Below are 13650 nucleotides of genomic sequence, written 5' to 3'. Positions count from 1 at the left end.
GACGAACTGTGGAAGGCTGCACTGGACGTCCTCGCGTTGGAATTTCCCAATATCCTGGCCGATTTCCGAGTCAATCCTCCGATCAAGACAAAAATTCCGGTCAACGCGCGAAAAATGGGTCCGTGCATCAAGGGCGACGTCACGATCTGCAGCTTGCTAGAAACCGACCTTCGAGCCGTGCTGTCTATATTATCTCGTGTTATTTGCTTTCAGAGCTTGCCTCTTAGCGGTTGGCAAGGGGATGATATTATCCTTTCCTTTCTTTCCTTTCGAAGTGAATGAACGCAACAGCCAAATTCGACGAACTTGAACCATCTGCCTTCCCCTGGTCGCCAGCGGCCGACTTGCAGCAAATTTTTATCATTGCGACAGAGCGGGCCCCGGAGATACAACTACAACCGGGCTATATGCTGCCTTGGCTACACCAGATACCTGAATGTTGTACCAGGACTTGTATTCTTTCACCAGGAGACTTGAAGCTACTATTCGTGGACCAGGATAAACTGCTGGACTGCTGGCTTGTATAAGAAAACCTGGGCTGCGTGTCAAATCAATGTCTCGCGATCGTGATTATGTCATGCTTCTCCCTTGGACGTGTTCCCCCATGTCTGAAGCCCACGCCCGACCCGCCAAGCGCGCCAGGACCGACGACGCGAGCTCGCCGAGGACGATAACGCGCTCCGACATCTGGCACACGGATGGCAGTCTGGTTCTCCAAGCAGGCGCGACACAATTTCGCGTCCACTGGGGCGTTTTGGCCAACCATTCGTCTGTGTTCAAGGGGCATGCAAAGTCTTCCTCAACCCCAAACCCCCGAGCCACTCGTCGAAGGCTGTCCTGTCGTTGAACTCTATGACGACCCGCGAGATATCGAAAATATTCTTCGTGTGCTCTACGACCCGTGCGGCAGCAGCAGCTCTTAGCCATTATAACCTTGCTAAATTTTCTCGCCCAGGGTCTTGTTTATCTCCCCCAAACAGTCCTCGTTCGCAATGGTGGTCTCGCTCGTTCGCATGGGACGCAAATACGAGTTCGACAAGCTTTGGATCGTAGGGCTACTAGTTCTGCTGGAGGCTGGTATACCAATGACGCTGGCCGAATACGACGGCCTCCGCGACGCGTCATACGAGCTGGGATTCACCGACAAGCATCCTGGCCTGTACATCGACATCCTCAATTTACTCCGAGAGCACAACATCCTCGCATTCCTGCCCTCCGTGTACTACATTGTCATCCAGAAGTATTCTGTGGTTTGTCTTCCCACTCATATGCTGCTAAGCTGAGACTTCTTGCAGCAGCAGTTGTTTGACGGGGTTCCGCGCGGAGACGGCACGACTGCGGTTCTCACCACACAAGATCTACGACAATGTATGCTGTCCAGAGACAAAATACGGCGGGCGCAGTTCCAGCCTGGCTACGCGCTTTCGTGGCTCAGCCCAACTCCGCTCGACACCATTGGTGGCGCGCCATCCTGCCTTGCGTTTCGCTCACGGAACATGCCGGCCTACGCGACAACTTCGGCCCTCTGTCTGCTCGACCCGGAGCTCTCCGATAACGTACACAAGATGTTGAGACGCAATGGGCTGTGTTCAACCTGCTGCGACGAAGCGCGTGCGGTGCAGAAGGCTGGTAGACAGAAAGGCTGGGAGGATCTACCGAGTTTCTTCGACCTCGCGCCATGGAGCGAACTGGCGTTCGAGTTGAAGATCATAATGGGGGGGCCGAGGGAGGAGGGCATGGAATGGGATTTCCTGTAATGCAACCTATAAAATCAGTACATACCTAGCATTTCACCACAAATGTCATTTGATATCGGTCAGTTTTTAGTTTGGGTTAGGGTTGCTACCATATCCTTGGACTGGAATTGTTCATGCAGGCGAGTTCAACTGGGCCATAGTGTAGGTGTAGCAGTTGTGTTAAGAAAAGTACTCGTTTCAAGTTTGCCACTTGCTACCAATGCTTGAACAAAGAAATAGATCACTGCGCCGGTCCAATACTCTCGCGCATCTTGAGTTTTTTACTCTTGCGCTCTTCGCCCTTCCCATTCCGCTTTCTCTTCTTCTTGGTCTGAACCTCGTCCTCATCATCATCATCTAGCTCCTCCTCTGCCTCAGGCGCGTAATCAGCTGATTCGCTGTCCACCCTCTTTGTCCCTCTTCGTGTACGCAAAGGACTGTTTTCCGTGGCCGCCCGTATGCCTTCCAGCTCCGCCGCACGTATCTTCTTCGCAGCGGGGCTCTGGTTCTCGTCATCCGACCCGCCGTCCTGGGAAAATATTTGGGATGGCGCTGGCGAACCCCCGTTCCTTTTTCCGCCGCGTTTCCGTCTTGACAGCGAGACAGACGCGGTCGAGGACGAGCCAGCAACAGAATGCGGTGGCCGGGATGACGAGACCGAAGTCGCAGGCGACAGCGGGAGGTCAGCAAGCGACATTGACGCTCGCATTTTGCTCTTTTCGCGCGTCAGCGGCTGGCTGCTGCCTGGAACCTGTGGTGATGGTGCAACGGCGACAGCCTTTACCTCCTCGTCCTCCTTGGGCAGGTAATAGACTTCGCCCTCCCGCATAATATCCACGCCGACGAGATGCCGCAACACACCGATCAAGTATGCGCTGAGTCCCAAATACTCGACATTGCCGACCATGCGCTCGCCATCAACATCTGTGGCATTGCCCTCATCGAGGATGTTCTCCTCCTTCATGAGATCGGTGTCGGTTAACGAACAACCAGGAACAACGAACGTCCGTCTCGGTCCGCTGCGGTCATCGTCGTCATCGTCTCCTGCATTTTCCGGTAAGCTGACTTTGTGGTACCGACAATGGGCACGGGTCATGGGCGTGCCGGCCGTCACTGGTGCAGCCGTTGGCTTGCGGATTGGCGCCGGTGTCATCACTGATGATGTAAGATCTGATGGCGTTGATGGGGAAAGAGGCATCGTGAAGCTTCCTCGCGAGGGTGTTGCTTGCAAAGGCGGAGGCCGAGGTTTGGGTTGGGTTGACTGTCGCGGCGGTAGCGCAGGTCGTCGGTTATGTGAATGCGCATGCATCAACACCGGAGGCAATGGAGGCGGTGGCGGTGGCGGGGGTGGAGTGGGTGCCAACTCAGATTGAGATCGTTGAGAGCGGATAACCTTGATGACTTTGCCTCTTGAATGTGTGGGGGATGACTCAAGGACAAAGGAAGACCCCCCATCACTTGGAGTTCCAACGACGGACGAGAGTGGCAGGTCCTCCTCCAATAAACGAGCAGCAGAATCAGCGCTCGAGCTGGAAGAAGAGGTATCATCGTCTTCTCTGCCCTTTCCTTTCCGCTTGCCTTTGCCTCGACCAGACAGTCGCGATCGCGCCACTTTACCAAAGTTGGGGCGTGTAGAAGGCAGCGTGTCATCTTCAGCGTCATCTCGTTTCCGTTTCAGAGACCCAGATTCTGACTCCGTCGTGGGACTGGCTTGTCTGGGAGATGGCGTCAGTACGATATGTGAGATAAATGATAAAAGAGGCATACTCATCTGTGGCAGCAGGTTTCGCTTCGGGGACATTGGCATCACTAAAAGAAAGAAATTAGACAAGTTAACCTGCACGAGAAAATAAACCCACCCATCGGTCTCATCTGTCTCTGGCACAGCCGTAGACAATGGTGTTGGGGTAACCTCAGCCATTGGTTCAGCAAGGTCAACTTTGGGCATGTCAGTTGCCAAATCTTGAACGGGTGGCGCGGGTTCGACGGCTTGTTCCTCTGTGTCAAGATCCACAGGTATCGTGTCTTGAACAAGAGAATTATCTCCGGACTCGAGTTCTTTGGCTTCCAATTCGCTAATCTCGTATGATGTCACCGCGGATGCCGTCTCCTCTGATCCCGACATTGCCTCAGACTCTGTCGCTGTCGATGGGCCCGAGTCTGCGATCCCTTCAATTTCACTGTTGATTAAAATGTCCCCTGGTGTCGATAGGCTGTAAGGGTAAGGGTCCGACTGCAATGATGGCGCGGAAGGCTGTCGACGAAGGGGCGGAGCTGTCGTTGGAATGTCGACTGAAGATTGGATCGTGGGTTCAGCTTCGGCCGGCAACGATTCGGTATTGGACGATGCGCTGATGGCCGGGGCTGTAAACTCTGATTTGTCGGGAATAACTTCAGTCTGGGCATCCTCAGGCGATTCTTCGACAATGACGGCTTGCGGGGACCTGAAGCATGTCAGAAAACAACTATCGAAAAGACGCAACAACCTACTGAAGTTGTGCTTGCTCCACATCCAACTCGGTTGGCGTTCCGGGCATTGAGCCAGCAGGCGTGAACAAGCTTGATACATGCTTCGCGCGTAACAAAGAGGCCGGCAGAGGGGTCGAAATCTTCGGGGAGGATGCTAGTTCAGCCTCATCTGGCGAAGTGGGCTCTGAAGGATCTAATGCCATAGGGTCCGCCAGAACGGGCATCGGAACATGAACAGGAAGTGACGGGCTCCAGCTGGGAGGTATTGTTGCTTCTTCGGCCTGCATTTCGATCGGCGTCTCCTCAAGAATCGGCTCCAACTCGTCTAATGCAACGATATCGACACCAGTGTCATCATCTTGTTGTTCTGGCTCCTCCGTTAATCGCTCCTCTACAATGAAGTGCTGGTGTGCAGGGTCGATGGACACACTGCGTGATATGGTACGTGCGTCAATCTGTCCCACATCGTATTCGTCGTCTTCAAGTTGATCAACTTCGTCAGACTCTATGACGTAATACTGCTGGCCACTGAAAAACCCGTCGGATTGAATGGGTTCTTCGTCAGATAGCGGCTCCTCGCCTTCGTAGTCAGGGAAAAACAGCCCGGGTTTGCGAGGCGAGTCCGTTGAGATGGGCAGGGTTGTATTGTCGTCCTTGATTGGAATGCTCTCAGAAGAGTCGTTAACAAGAATGGGGCTGGGTAGGAAAGCCTCGGAGGGTTGAACGAGCGGAGTTTCCTCTACCACGACTGCCGCGTCCTCGGTGGGAGGTTCGACTGGTTGTACAGAGGGCTTCATGGTGTCTGAGGTTTCGTCGTGTTCGATGAAAGGGACAATTGGCTTCACGGTTTCGGCTTCTTCGACATTCTCCACTGTAGCAGCAGCTCCGGGGACTCGATTGGAACCTTCCACGATAGGTTGCAACTCATCAACTTCAGCAATAGCTGTTTCCTGGAATTCTGATGCAGCCATATTGATGCTTTCGAGAGCTGGTTGCTCCGATTCTTCAACGGAAGGAACGACCGGTATGTCTTGAGAAACAACTGGATCAGCATCCTGGGAGGACTGCTCGACGATAGAGGGGGAGTTTTGGCGAGGGTCATAATTGAGGTCGCCTTGAGCCAGGCCTGTGAGATCCTTTGCAACAATACGGAGTTCTTCATGGAGAGGCTCCGTAGTAAGGACAGTCGTTGTATGAAGGTTTTCGTGGACCGAATCGACATGAGAGTGCTCATCGACGATCTCATCAGCTTCAAGGATTATTGGATATTGAGCCTGTTCGTGTAAAGGCTCTGGGTCTAGGTCGCCAAACAAATCTTCGGTAGGTGCATCAATGGCTTTTGAAAGTTGCATTGGACTGCGTGTTTCGTTGACCAGATCGACGAGAGAGGGCTCAGCGACGATTTCATCAGTTGAGAGGACTACTTGGTGTTCTGGGAAGTGGGGGTTTGGGGTCGCCAAACAAATCCTCTGTAGGCGCGTCGAAGGCTTCCGAAAGTTCCGTTGGGCCTCGTGTTGTCTCGAGTATGTCCTCAAGGCCAAGTTCCGCAGGCGGATCCTTAGTTGGTGGTGCAGAGCTAATTTCCTCGAGCCACTGATCAAGCTGTGCTTCTCCCTCCAACATTGTCTTGTTTTCTGCATAATTGTCCTGAAAAAGATCATCGTTCTGCCAGTCTTGAGTTGTGTCTAGCAAGAAGGTTAATGCAAGTTCTTGGAACTGTTAAAATCGCACTAGTGCTGTCAACAACCATCTCCTCGTTATCTTCATCGCCTAAACCAGTAACTTCGGGAGGCGGGGAAGAGAAGGAATGAGAAAATTGATCAAGCGGAGAGGTTTGGATTGAACTCGAAGCTGGGAGCGTGTCGTCATCGAGGTTGACTGGAGTTACTTGTGGTTCATCGTCTTCAGAGTCGACATTGAATACTTCCTGGTCGCGTTCTAGCATTTCATCTTGTTCGTCCTCCTCCTCCAACTCATCGTAGTCGTGATTGAGCTGTCTCGGCGGAGAAGAACCTGAAGAAATGAGAAAAAGGAAAATGGTGGGCGGAGTCAATGCCAACTTACCCCCGTCGCTCTCTGATTCCGAGCCCGTCTCGTTGTCGTAGTCCTCCTGAGAGTATACTCGACCTTCGCGGTCTCCAGATGGTGGGTGTTCATCATCTTCTTCATCCGAAAAGAGATCTCCATTTCGAGCAGCATATTTCTGGAAGCGAGCTTGAGCCCGAACAGTGCTTTCGCCGTTTAGCAACGCCTCTTGTTCCTCTTCGCCCTCTGATTCGGATGAATATTCGGAATCCCACTCCTCCTCCTCCTCTTCCTCTTCCTCAACCGCGACTTCGTCTTCTTCTTCTTCATCAGAGTCCAAAATTTCGATGGGGGTTTCTCTGTCTCCTCCTCCACCAAGTCCAGGTCCTTCTCTCGGATCCCGAGCTTTGCCTTTCGCTTTGGGACTCTGCCTCCCATCCAACTGCTCATTCTCTTCAGCTGACTCTGACGCTGATCGCCGGGGTACATGCCACTGTCGTGCCGTTTTCGGTTTTGGTGGTGTTTTCGCGCGGTATCCGAGCGCGTCTCTGAGAGCACCAGTGATGTCGCCAATCCACGCGTCAAATTGTGGCTGGGTGAACTTTTCGTACGGGTTGACAACAGGCGCTTTCGGAATCTGCGACCGCGCCATGCCACGCTGCAGAAACGGTGAAGTGGATGAAGGCATGACACAAGGGCAAAAGTGGGTATGTCACGTCACGGTCACTGCTTCTCACATCAGAATTGGTGGGTGTCAACAACAACACGGTTCTCGTCTATCTGGACTTGGAGGGACTTTCCCTGCCATTTATGGTCTCCCTTCATTGGCCCATCCCCGAAAAACACGTATCCAGGAATATAGCGATCAACAAACGCTTTTACTGCAGCGTCGTCCATGCCGCGACCGCCGTTGCGAGCCTTCATATGGTGTTCTTGCTGTAATCGCCATTTATATACGACGGAGAATTGGGAGGCGGGTGGAGATGGCTTTAACTGAGGTCTAATATTAGTGTTTCTTCTTCTTGAGATGCTGCAGACTCACCTGGATAAACACGTCAAACATCTGCCACAAGGGAATGTAGTGTTCCAGGGCCTCATTTACTGCCATTACATCTTCCTTCCGTGTAGAATCACCAAGACCGAGCCGAGTTCTCTCTCTAGCCCAATCTGCGTTCCATCGTATCTCCAGCTCTTTGGTAGAGATGGGACAGAAGCCAACACACCAGCCCTCAAGCAAGACGACATCGACGGGCTGTTGCACGACGGTTGCATCGGGCAGACCCAAGGGTATCCGATCGCCTTGTCCATTGAAAAGACTCTTATCGAACCGGGGTAGCTCTACCGGGTTGCCGGCCCGGAGTGTAGAAAGAACGTGCAGACCAAGAGCCACGTCGTGAGTGCCTGGCTGGCCACGGCCACGCCAAAGAGGGTTATTTGGATGAGCATGAGCAAGAGCTTCAAGTTTTTCATGAGGGAGATAGATGTCGTCTAGTGACAGAACTGCAACCCTCCCGAGTTCTTCTGCCAGCAACGCGGAAATGTACGATTTGCCGGAACCCTGAGGACCTTGCAATGCGACGAATAAAGGTTTGTGAATGCGAGAAGCAGTGCGAATATGAGCAAGAATCGGATTGAGTGCCGACATGAGATCAAGTACAAAGCTAAGTTATGTCGGCGCGCCTTGGTCTGGCAACCGCTCGATGGCATATCTGCGCTTCACAACATACATCAACGGAACCCCAGGAATCTGACGTATTCTCCGTCGGAGGTCTCGGTCGCAAGTGGCTACAATGTAGCATTTGTGTGAAGTCACCCTTTGAACCAAGCAATCGTCAGCATAGGTTCCCTCGTGTGAGCATTTTAGACGCTCAAATCGCGGGTCGCGCGCAACACTAAAATGCGGTAAGACCAGAGGTGAAAAGGGGGGGTTGGAGAGGTACACACCTTAATGCAACACGATATCGGTGACCTAGTTTCTCAAGCTCGGCCATCACGCAGTCGGTTATGCACGGTATACCTTCACAAAAGGTTGGCAATGACGAACATAAAGCCGAGTAAACGCACATTTAGCATAGAGGCAGTCCATCATGCCGCTAACGAGCTCGAGTTTGTTTTGTAGGCTGAAATTGATAAAGTTGGTGTCCACGAGCACTCGATACGGTGGGGCCAGGGCTTCGTTATGTGCCAGAAACATCGATGAGGCTACTTGCGGCCTACGACGGGCATGAGTTGCGAACGCAGCAGATATTGGACCAATGCTCACACTCGGCGTACCGCCTTTTCTTTCTCCTTCTCCTCCTTCATCTTTTGCTTCAGTTGATTTTCTTTCCTGTTGCATTGAGTGCGATCTTCGCTCGCTTGGCGGAACACCGACTCACAAACGGATGTCATTGGGATTGAGCATACGTTTCACCGTCGCAAACTTGCGCGTCTTCTTCGCCTTGGTCTGGCAAACATCAGCACAGGTTCAGCGGAGATGTGAACGATTTGCACCATTGTGGACGGAGTCAGAAGAAAGGCGGGTCAAAAATGGAAATTATTGCACGAGTCACACTGCGCCTGTCACTGATATTATTTTTCTTTTGACATTCTCCCTACCTTGCGCTCGGTCTTGTCTATTTCCGCGCGCCCTGAAGCTGTACAGCTGTAGCCATCTATGCAGTCATCACCGCGGCTCCTTCCGCCTTCCCCCCGAGTCATACAAATTTTCCTCCAACCGCCGGGATGAAACGCACCACCACAGTTACGGCTCCCCACCAACAACTGACCAAGATTCCGCTTTTGTCTGCCTCGCGGCGCCGTCTGGAAATTTTCGTTTGGACCTAGTCCACCATCGTTGGGTTTCATGCACGTCTCTGTCGTAACCACTCCGGTGAAATCTGGCGTTCAGTATTATGGTTAATCAAGCTTTTTGATCTATCCATTAAGAGCATCGCGGCATCCACTGACTCGTGTGGCAAACAAGGAACGCCAGCAGCTGACCGCGACAGCAAATAGCAGTTGAACAAATGACTTGTGGTGGGAAAAACGAGCACCTCGTGGCTTCCCTTTTGACAGTCTCGAGTCTCCAGGGCCTGTGGGCGGTGCAAGATCTTTCAAACACCTAGTTCGGGACTCCAGCGGATAGGATTGGCAGTGCACCGACCAGATCAAACTCAACGAAACCGAGCACTATTTAACCTCGACAAGGGCAGCATCTGACAATCAGTCCTTCGCCTTTTCGCCCTTCTCTACTTCTCCTTCCTACGTTAACCTACCATAATCATGTCGGAAATTCAGACCCGGATTACTACTAGAAGACGTCGCTCTTCAGTCGGCATAGTTCGCGCTATTGGCTCTCCTTTACGGACAACTATGCCTCCCTTGCCTTGGGACGAGCCAACCCCCTCTTCACGCCCACCAACTTTACTGAACAAGTTCATCGACGCCTACAAAGAACTTGATGCTTACCGCTCCGGCAAACCGGTTCTTCTCGACGGACAAACGCTCTCCATAGCAGCGGTAACCGCCGTTTCGCGTTACAGTGCGAATGTGGAGCTTGATGGGTCTCCGATTGTCAAAGCGCGCGTCAACAATAGCCGTGCAGTCATCGAGAAGAAAGTCGCCGAGAAATCGAGTATCTATGGTGTTTCGACTGGTTTTGGTGGCTCTGCAGACACCCGCACGGATGACCCACTCCTACTCGGAAATGCCTTGCTTCAGCTACTCCAAGCTGGTGTTCTTCCCAGCTCCACGAGCGTACCAGACGCACTTCCCCTCCTTGACCCAATGGGCACCGTCATGAGCGAGTCATGGGTTCGTGCTGCTATCGTTGTTCGGATGAACTCGCTTATTCGGGGCCATTCTGGCGTACGGTGGGAACTTTTGGAACGGATGAACTCGCTATTAAAGTCCAACATCACTCCCCTCGTTCCTCTGCGCGGCAGTATCTCTGCGTCAGGTGACCTCCAACCACTTTCTTATATCGCTGGTACCCTAATGGGGAGTCCCGCGATTCGTGTTTTCGATGGCCCCGCGGCTTTTGGTCGACGTCAGATCGTGTCTTCGAAAGATGCGTTAGCTGCTCATGGAATTGAGCCTCTTCCTCTAGCCTCGAAAGAACATCTCGGTCTGCTTAATGGAACAGCCTTTAGTGCTGCCGTCGCCTCTCTGGCACTCACTGACGCGGTCCACCTCGCACTGCTGGCTCAAGTTTGTACCGCGATGGGCACAGAGGCGCTCGCGGGAAGCCGAGGGTCGTTTGATCCGTTCATTCATGATGTCGCTCGACCTCACCCTGGTCAGGTTCGTTTGATTTCGTTCCCTTCTGATGTATATTCAAGGCTGACGCTTCGCTAGATTGAATCCGCCAAGATAGTATGGGATTTGCTGGAAGGCAGCAAGTTCGCCATTACGTCTGAGCAAGAAGTTACCATCGAGGAAGACGAAGGTGTCCTTCGACAGGACCGATACCCGCTTCGAACTGCTCCTCAATGGATTGGCCCTCAAATCCAAGACCTAATTTCTTCACTTGAAACTATCACTCTGGAGTGCAATTCTACGACGGATAACCCGTTGATTGATGCTAGCACTGGCAAAATTCACAATGGCGGGAACTTCCAAGCGATGGCGGTAACAAATGCAATGGAGAAAACCCGCCTCGGATTGCACCATCTGGGAAAGCTACTGTTCGCTCAACTCACGGAACTTCTCAACCCGACCATGAATCGTGGATTGCCTCCCAGTCTTGCTGCCACTGACCCGTCATTAAACTACCACGCCAAAGGCATTGACATCGCCACTGCCTCCTACGTTGCTGAACTTGGATATCGCGCAGCGCCGGTGTCAACCCACGTCCAATCAGCAGAGATGCACAACCAAGCTGTCAAGTAAGAATGCTCACAATCCTTCTGATCTAAATGTTTACTTACTCCGCTCCTAGCTCGCTTGCATTGATCTCCGCTCGTGCTACAATCGACTCCCTTGAGATGCTGTCCCTTCTGACTGCCTCTTACCTTTATGTTCTGTGCCAAGGTATGTTCATTGATGCAAATTCTTCGACAAAAGCTTACAATACTTTTAGCCCTTGACCTTCGCGCGATGCAAACTGAACTGGTCGCCGGGCTTGACAAAATTGTCGAGCGAGAACTGACGCGCCTATTCTCCATCGAATTCTCTCCAAAAGAGCTGTCGACACTTATCAGCGCTGTTCGGGCTGCCCTTCACAAGGCTTTGGATGAGACAAGCACAATGGATGCGCATCCCCGAATGATCAAAGTTGCAGCAGCCAGCACGACCGTGCTTGTCGACGCATTCACAGCCTGGAACAAGCACTGTGCTCTTGTGGCTATCCCTGCTTTCCGAGAAGCCGTTTCTACTCAGGCAGAGCAGCTTCTCGATGGCTTGCGCCGATCTTATCTTCTGGGCGAGCGCGGCGCGGCACCTGCTAGCCAATACCTCAACAAGACACGGCCGGTTTACGAGTTCGTCCGTGTCAAACTCGGCATCAAGATGCACGGGTCAGAAAACTACGGCGGGTGGGTCAACGGTCTTGGTGTCGATGAGGACACGACCGGGGGCCACGTTTCACTTATTCACGAAGCTATTCGCGACGGAAAACTGCAGCCCATAATTGTGGGCCTCTTTGCTTAAACTAAAAATACCACTATAATCGTCCAGATAAAAAGTGTAGCTGTACTAGTACATGATGTATTTTGGAACCTAATATCTAATCGAGGAACGTGATCGTGAACGAACTTTGTCCAGACTCTTCGAGGATGTCGAAACAACTTGATTCGTTTCTCTCATGTCTCACCGAAAGACCGTCATCGTGGGCTCCGGATGTTTTGGTCTATCGACAGCCCTGCATCTTTTGAAACGAGGGTGGGAAGGTATGGATGGCTTCGCCTCGACTTTCTCGTTCAAGTTGCTACCTAATCACTTTGCCTCATCCAGACATTACCGTCATCGACAAAGCACCCACTCTGCCTGCTCCCGACGGCGCTAGTAACGACTTCAATCGAAGTTGGTCCAATTCCCTCGTGCCCAGCATCATGCCCATTGCCCACTTGCAACAGTTGTGAGGACATCTTACTCGGACCCTTTCTATGCCGCCCTCGCGCAAGAGGCCATACAAGAATGGAGGATCGCTGACGAATGGGGGGACACATACCACGAGTGCTGATGTTCCTATCCAACGCTGCTTCCGCTCATCACGTTGTGAGGTCGGCCGTGCTTGTTTTGGGATCACCGTCGGGCTATGAATACACACGCGAATCCTACAAGAACGACAGCGCAATGGGTCTCCGCGTCGATTCCCTCGACACCTTAGCGGCCGTGCAATCCGTATTCCCCGCGAATGTCCCTGTTGGAAATTTTGCTGGTTTAACTGGGTACCTCAACCGCGACAGCGGATGGGCGAATGCGGGCCAAGGCGTGTCCATCTTGATATCCAAGATAACAGAGCTCAAGGGGAATGTAATCTCCGGCAAGAGAGTTGTGGATGTCTTGCACGCGGACTCCAGTCTGAAAGCAAGTGGTGTCCGTTGCGATGATGGAACTATTCTGGAGGCCGATCTTGTTGTACTCGCTACTGGGTCGTGGACTGGGTCCGCATTCCCGCAGTATACGATCGGCAACCTCTACCGCGCAACAGGGTATCCGTTTTCTGTGTTGTTCCTCTCCCTGTTGACAGCCTTGCAGACAATCTGTGGCGATGGTTCAATTGACACCGGAAGAGGGTATCATCTACCAAGACATCCCAGTAGTTTTGGATTTTGAAACTGGATTTTACATCTTTCCGGTGTGATAACCAACTCTTATCCTGTGTTCACGGCGCTGACCTTAAACAGCCCAACGACAAGCACATCGTCAAAATGGCGATCCATGCTGCCGGATATACCCACTCGCTCGGCGACCAGAACATCTCAACCCCGCGAACGATCCTGTCCAATCCGGACGGGGGACTGCGCATACCTTCAGAGAAAGTCAGAGACCTGAGGGCTGGTCTTCATTCGGTCTACTCAGAACTGGCCAAGCGGCCATTTATCTCTACTCGCCTCTGCTGGTTTGCAGTTTCTGGAGTCATTGGAATCTGCAACTCACCTTTACGCAGGTACAACGATACCGTCGATGGGGACTGGGTTATCGGCTACCATCCCGACTCAGAAAACACAGTTCTTCTTGCAACTGGAGGAAGCGGCCACGCCTACAAGTTCCTCCCTGTGATTGGGCGCTTGGTAGCCGATGCGATCGAGGGCAAGCTTGACCCACCAGTGGCGGAAAAGTTCTCTCTCACACGCAAGCCTGTCCAAACCGACGAATCACGACACGACAATGTTCAGGAACTCGATCTGAATTCGCTCTGCACACCAGAAGATCTAGCAAACTTGTATTAGGATATAAAGTGTCTATGGGCATATATATGGTACATTTTTCTTAC

At 52.3% G+C, this 13650-nt stretch overlaps 5 protein-coding genes across 5 annotated transcripts; 3 read left to right on the top strand and 2 right to left on the bottom strand.

Annotated features, from left to right (window-relative positions):
• Positions 1-698: 698 nt before the first annotated feature.
• MIND_00028300 (uncharacterized protein) lies at positions 699-1757 on the top strand (the record flags this gene model as incomplete). Its single annotated transcript, XM_037357253.1, has 3 exons — positions 699-901; positions 956-1250; positions 1296-1757. The coding sequence occupies 3 exons, from the start codon at positions 699-701 to the stop codon at positions 1755-1757; spliced, it is 960 nt and encodes a 319-aa protein (XP_037225163.1).
• Positions 1758-1977: 220 nt separating this feature from the next.
• MIND_00028200 (uncharacterized protein) lies at positions 1978-5972 on the bottom strand (the record flags this gene model as incomplete). Its single annotated transcript, XM_037357252.1, has 5 exons — positions 1978-3451; positions 3504-3545; positions 3596-4180; positions 4227-5890; positions 5937-5972. The coding sequence occupies 5 exons, from the start codon at positions 5970-5972 to the stop codon at positions 1978-1980; spliced, it is 3801 nt and encodes a 1266-aa protein (XP_037225162.1).
• A 996-nt stretch (positions 5973-6968) lies between these two features.
• MIND_00028100 (uncharacterized protein) lies at positions 6969-8726 on the bottom strand (the record flags this gene model as incomplete). The annotated part of the gene is made up of 8 exons (XM_037357251.1): positions 6969-7223; positions 7273-7891; positions 7958-8122; positions 8175-8247; positions 8295-8443; positions 8494-8559; positions 8609-8676; positions 8724-8726. The coding sequence occupies 8 exons, from the start codon at positions 8724-8726 to the stop codon at positions 6969-6971; spliced, it is 1398 nt and encodes a 465-aa protein (XP_037225161.1).
• Positions 8727-9494: 768 nt separating this feature from the next.
• Positions 9495-11861, top strand: MIND_00028000 (Phenylalanine ammonia-lyase; the record flags this gene model as incomplete). The annotated part of the gene is made up of 4 exons (XM_037357250.1): positions 9495-10514; positions 10569-11098; positions 11152-11243; positions 11293-11861. 4 exons carry the CDS (start codon positions 9495-9497, stop codon positions 11859-11861), a joined length of 2211 nt encoding a protein of 736 aa, XP_037225160.1.
• A 154-nt stretch (positions 11862-12015) lies between these two features.
• Positions 12016-13606, top strand: MIND_00027900 (DAO domain-containing protein; the record flags this gene model as incomplete). Its single annotated transcript, XM_037357249.1, has 7 exons — positions 12016-12100; positions 12165-12233; positions 12287-12386; positions 12434-12865; positions 12912-13011; positions 13061-13275; positions 13324-13606. The coding sequence occupies 7 exons, from the start codon at positions 12016-12018 to the stop codon at positions 13604-13606; spliced, it is 1284 nt and encodes a 427-aa protein (XP_037225159.1).
• Positions 13607-13650: the final 44 nt, after the last annotated feature.

Source organism: Mycena indigotica (genome assembly GCF_014461135.1).
Source record: "Mycena indigotica strain 171206Taipei chromosome Unknown Mind.scaff0001, whole genome shotgun sequence".
NCBI classification, from domain to species: Eukaryota; Fungi; Basidiomycota; class Agaricomycetes; order Agaricales; family Mycenaceae; genus Mycena; species Mycena indigotica.
The sequence above is the reverse complement of the archived record's forward strand: the minus strand, read 5'-3'. Positions and strand labels throughout refer to the sequence as shown.